This window comes from Lathyrus oleraceus, chromosome 3 (genome assembly GCF_024323335.1).
Source record: "Lathyrus oleraceus cultivar Zhongwan6 chromosome 3, CAAS_Psat_ZW6_1.0, whole genome shotgun sequence".
NCBI classification, from domain to species: Eukaryota; Viridiplantae; Streptophyta; class Magnoliopsida; order Fabales; family Fabaceae; genus Lathyrus; species Lathyrus oleraceus.
This window is the reverse complement of record NC_066581.1, coordinates 496,931,240-496,937,054: the sequence shown is the minus strand read 5'-3', so window position 1 is coordinate 496,937,054 and position 5,815 is coordinate 496,931,240. Positions and strand designations below refer to the sequence as shown.

Sequence of the window (5,815 nt, the reverse complement as noted above, 5' to 3'; positions counted from 1 at the left end):
TTTGGGTGTGAGAATGTGATATGTTATTATGCATGATTGTGTAGATATTGTACTCTATTTTACATTCTATGTTATTATTATTGAAATGAATTTTCACCCCTTCTATTTGAATGTTGCCTTTACATGGGCATCATGCAGATAATCAAGAGTAGAGACCCTGTTGTGAGTGGAAGTTAGCTCCTAGAGCTATTTCTTTTAGTTTATTCGTCTTAGCTTTGGTTATCCTATTATATGTAACACGAAGGAGTGAATTATTTATTTCGTGTTGAAATTTCCTAAGAGACAATGCATACTCTCGTATTTGTTTTATGTTTTGGTGGGATAGCACTTGGAGAAGACTCATGAGTCGGTGCTTTTAATTTGTTATGGAAATTATTATGAGATTTTAAATTGGTATGTTTTTTTTATTATGATTCTGCTTTGAAGATATTCAAATGAGTTGGATGTCGTGTAAATATCCTAAGTGAAAATGTATGTAGTAAAATGTTTTGTTGTAACCCGTATTATGGAGCAGACTATGATTGTTGTGAATGACACCCTACGTGATTGTATTATGTTAATTAGTGGCATGTTTTTAGGGTGTTACATAGTGGTATCAGAGCAGGTCAGTTCATTTGGCCAAGTTATTTAATTGTATTTGTTCCCTAGTATGCGACATGTGTGTGAAAACACTGTCGATGCTTGTTTTATTTTCCATTTGCAGGTTGAGAATGAATCAAGTGGGGGATAAGCGTTTGCTTCTCTTGGATTTTCCAAATATAGAGAGCTTGGACATCATATTGCTGAACCCAACAGTTTTGAGAATATTATGTTTTTCCTGAACCCGAAGAGAGGTCGAATTCGAGGATGGTGTCAGTTAGAAAAATGGTGTGGTCCTTGAAGGAAGACAGTCAGGTGGTCTCGTTGTTCACTTACTTATGAGGGGATCGTGATTTTTTGCATAGAGATGAGCCATGTTAAATTCTGACGTGTTTCCTAAGGACGTGTATGGTTTGTCTTTCATTAGAACAAGTTGATGTTATTCTTGGAATGAATTGGTTGGAGTTAAACCATGTGTTGACCAATTATTTTGATAAGTCGATGCAGTTTCCTGAATCCAAAGAGGATGTGGATTCGAGATTCCTGTCTGTTGGTCCAGTTGGGATGTCTTTGAGGGAGAACGATAAGGTATTGTTGAGATTTTCTTCTCGAAGAGTAAGGAGAAATGTGACGGCTAGTGATATGCAAGTGGTGTGTCATTTCTGATGTTTTTCCAAAGATATTTGCGACTTGGCTCGAGAGCATGAATATGAGTTCAACGAAGGTGAAGAGTTGATGTTTGTATCTACTAAGAAAGTGAGAGAGTCCGTGAAGGATGGGGCACAATTGTTTGTGATGTTAGCTTCGATGGAAGCCACGGGCAATGGAGTAGTTCGTAATCTTCTTGCAGTGTGTGAGTTTCCGGAAGTGTTTCCTAAAGACATCAGTGATTTACCACCAGAGGAAGAGATTGAGTTTACTATTGACTTGGTACCCAATACTAGTCATGTTTCTATAGCTTTGTACAAAATGTTTGCTTCTGAGTTGTGCGAGCTAAAGAAAAAGTTGGAAGAGTTACTTGAGAAGAGACTTTTTCGACCAAGTGTTTCTCCTTGAAGTGTGTCGATATTGTTAGTAAATAAGAAGGATGGTAGCATGAGGTGGTGTGTTGATTATCGACAGCTGAACAAAGTGATGGTTAAGAATAAATATCCTCTTCCAAGAATCGATGATTTGATGGATCAATTAGTCGGTGCTCGTGTTTTTAGTAAAATTGATTTGCGGTCGGGTTACCATCAAATTCAAGTGAAACCATAAGATATTTTGAAGACTACGTTTAGAATGATATATGGTCACTATGAGTATTTTGTGATGTCGTTTGGTGTGACCAATGCGCCAGGTGTGTTTATGGAATATATGAGTAGGACTTTTCATCAGTATTTGGATAAGTTCGTGGTGGTATTCATTGACTACATTATAATTTATTCGAAGACTGATGAAGAGCATGTTGAGCATCTGAGAATTATGATGGAGTTGTTGAAAGAGAAGCAATTATATGCTAAGCTACCTACATGTGAGTTTTGATTAAGAGGAGTGAGTTTTCTTGGCCATGTAATATTTAGTGGTGGGGTTGTGGTTGATCCTTTGAAGGTTGATGATGTGTTGCAGTTGGAGACTCTGAAATTTGTCACAGAGATAAGAAGTTTCCTTAGATTAGCTGGTTATTAGCACATATTCATTATAAGATTTTTCGAAGTTGGAAATACCTTTGACTCAGTTGACTCGAAAGGGTCAAGTGTATGTTTGGGATGTTTCTTGTGAAGAGAGTTTTATAGAACTCAAAAAAAAGTTGACGCCTACTCTGGTTTTGATTCGATCGAGTACAACCAAACCTTTTGTCATGTATTGTGATGCTTCTAATATGGGTATGGGTGGTGTGTTGATGCATAATGGACAAGTTATGGTTTATGCATCGAGACAACTTAGAGTTCATAAGAAGAATCATCTTATGCATGACTTAGAGTTAGTCGCCGTTATGTTCGCACTTAAAATTTGGAGACACTATCTGTTTGGCTCTAGATTTAAAGTGTTCAGTGATCATAAGAGTTGGAAGTACTTATTCGATCATAATACGAGGCATAGAAGGTGGCTTGAATTGTTAAAGGATTACGATTTTGGTTTGAATTACCACCTTGTTAAAGCCAATGTAATGGCTGACGCACTGAGTCGGAAGACGTTCCATATATCGATATTGATGGCTAGAGAGTTATAGCTAATCGAAGAATTTAGAGATTTGAGTTTGGTTTGTGAACTCATGTCGTAGAGTGTGAATCTAGGTATGTTAAAGCTTACCAGTGGTGTTTTGGAATAGATTAGAGAAAGTCATAGGACTAATTTGGAATTAGTAGATCGTATGGATTTAATCAATCAAGGTCGAGATGGAGATTTCAATATTGATAATAATGGTGTTATAAAATTCTGTGACAAAATTTATGTTCCTAATGTGCCTGAACTCAAGAAGAGTATTCTTGAAGAAGGACACTGAAGTGGTATGAGTATTCATCTGGGTGCTACAAAGATGTATCAAGATTTGAGAAAGATGTTTTAATGGTGTGGGATGAAAAAAGAGATTGCAAAGTTTTGCATGTGTGTCTGACTTGCCAAAAGCCAAAGATTGAGTATCAAAAGTCGTTGGGTTTGATGCAACTGTTGTTTATTCCTGAGTGGAAACAGGACAACATTTTGATGGATTTTGTGTCTGGATTACCGAGGACTGTGAAGAAATGTGATACTATCTGGGTAATTGTGGATAGATTGACGAAGTCTGCTCATTTTATTTGGATGAGACTAGATTATCCATTGGAGAGGTTCGTGAAGTTAGATATTGAGAGGATTGTCAGTTTGCACGATATTCCATCCAGTATTGTATTTGATAGGGATTTGTGGTTTACATCGAGGTTCTGGGAGAGCTTGTATATGGCTTTGGGTATGAAGGTGCATCTGAGTTATGCTTATCATCCGCAGGCAGATGGTCAGACTGAGAGGACTATTCAGTCGCTAGAGGACTTGTTGATGGCTTGTGTACTTGAACTTGAAAAAGGAGGTGCTTGGGATAACTTTTTATCATTGATTGAGTTTACATACAACAATAGTTTCCATTCGAGTATTGGAATGACACCATTTGAGGCATTGTATCATTGAAGGTGTATGATGCCTTTGTGTTGGTATGAGTCAATAGAGGGTGTTGTAATTGGACTTGAGATTGTCTAACAAACCATAGAGAAAATCAAAGTGATTTAGGAAAAGATGAAAGCTTCCCATAGTCTCCAAAAGAGTTATCATGATAGACGAAGGAAAGAACTTAAGTTCCAAGAGGGAGATCATGTGCTTTTTTAGGGTTACTTCAGTAATTGGTGTTGGTCGAGCTTTGAAGTCTCAAAACCTCACTTTATGTTTCATCATTCCTTACTAGATTTTGAAGAGAATAAGAGAAGTGTCCTATCAGATTAATTTCCCAATGTTGCTTGCTAATCTTCATGATGTGTTACATGTATGTCAGCTGAGGAAGTGCATTCTGGATCCGTCTCATATGATCCAAATGGATGATATGCATGTGAGAGATAACTTGACTATTGAGGCATCACCCATGCAGATAGAGGATCGAGAAGTGAAGCAGTTGGGTGGTAAGGAGATTACCTTGGTGAAGGTAGGTTGGGGAGGACCAGCTGGTGGAAACGTAACTTGCGAGCTTGAGAGCCAGATGAGATATTCATATCCAAATATGTTCACTTGAGGTAATTTCGAGGGCGGAAATTTTTTAAGTGGGGGAGAGTCGTAATACCCTGTTTTTCAAGAAATTAATTATAATTTTATGTGTGTATCTAATTATTATTTGTGTGATAATTGAGATGTGTTAAGGCAACAAGGGTGACCCTTAGGTAAAGAGTGTGGAGAGTAATTAGAGGTTAGTAGATTTATTTAAAATTATTTAATTGATTAAATAATATTTTAGTGTTATTATTTAAGTGAAATAATAAAAGAAAATAAAATAATGATTCTGGGGTAGGAAGTGTGAATTATGGAGAATTAAAATAAATAATGTAAGTTAATAATAAGTTGGGCCTTAATGGACTATTAGAAAGATAGAAATCATGTTTTTGATTTATGAGGAGAGAAGTGAGGTGAAACTTTTGAAATTGGAGAAAAAGAGACAAGAGAAGAGAAAAACAATGAAAACCTAAGGAGGGCTCTAGGGAAGAGAAGTCAAATCCAAAAGCTTGAATTTTTCTGGAATTACAAGGTAAGGGTGGGAGTTTGGTTCAATAATAGGGATATGAATGGAAGGTTAGAAGAAAGTTTAGTTCTTTTTGGATTGATGATCAATGTCGATATTTGTTTAATGAAATTTATGTTCTAAAGTGTTCATGTACATTCACCATTGATGATGTTTGAATTTTTTTGAGATTGATATAGTATATAGATCCATGATTATATGAATATAAGTAGTGATTGATATAAGTATATTTATGACTGAATTTAAAATCATAAAATATTTTTGGTGATAATTTCATGGACGTTTTTGGGGTTGGAGAAGATGAAAATTATGCTGGAAATTTCAGAAAAACAACAACTTTTTATTAACGCATTTGTGCACAATTTTGATCATAATTTTCAACTCGTAAATCATTTCGGGATGAGGTCTGAAGAGTTGGGTAGCTGAAACAGAGGGATATAACTTTGTTTAAGTGGTAAAATATTTTTGTTGATGATTACATGTCCGTTTTTGGGGTTGGAGAATATGAAAATCGTGCTGAAAATTTTAGAAAATAACAACTTTTTGGCAACGCCTTCGTGCACGGTTTTGATAATAACTTTCAACTCGTAAATCATTTTCGGACGGGGTTCAAAGTATTGGGTAGCTGAAACAGAGGGCTATAGTTTTTTTTAGGGATAAAATATTTTTAATGATTTTATTAGAGGTTGGTAGTAGGTGGGAAAAATTGTATGATGTGATGGATATGGATGAGGTCCATATTGACAAATTATTTGACGTGTTATGAATGATTGGGATTGTGTGTTTGATTATATTGGTGGTAGTCCAGAAGGGTGGATTATGTTAAGCATGGTTGCAATTGTGTGAACGATTTTGGATCACTAAATATTATTATCATTATTGTGTTAATTGCATTATTACCATGTCATACATCCATTGTTGATATGTTGAAGGAAATAAGTCATAGGTCCGAAAGGGGATGAAAGACTTATCAGGAACATAGAAGGGAGAGTTCGGGATTTC

General features: G+C 35.9%; 1 protein-coding gene across 1 annotated transcript; it reads left to right on the top strand.

Moving 5' to 3' along the window:
* Positions 1-987: 987 nt before the first annotated feature.
* Positions 988-1,635, top strand: LOC127131826 (uncharacterized). Its single transcript, XM_051060723.1, has 2 exons — positions 988-1,216; positions 1,259-1,635. The coding sequence occupies exons 1-2, from the start codon at positions 988-990 to the stop codon at positions 1,633-1,635; spliced, it is 606 nt and encodes a 201-aa protein (XP_050916680.1).
* The last annotated feature ends 4,180 nt before the right edge of the window (positions 1,636-5,815 follow it).

What these genes read in the sequence shown, in the direction of transcription:
- LOC127131826 (XM_051060723.1), top strand. Translation starts at nt 988, where the DNA reads ATGGTTTGTCTTTCATTAGAACAAGTTGATGTTATTCTTGGAATGAAT. An exon ending in AAGGAGAAATGTGACGGCTA is followed by an intron (nt 1,217 to 1,258) that starts GTGATATGCAAG and finishes GTTTTTCCAAAG; the next exon opens with ATATTTGCGACTTGGCTCGA.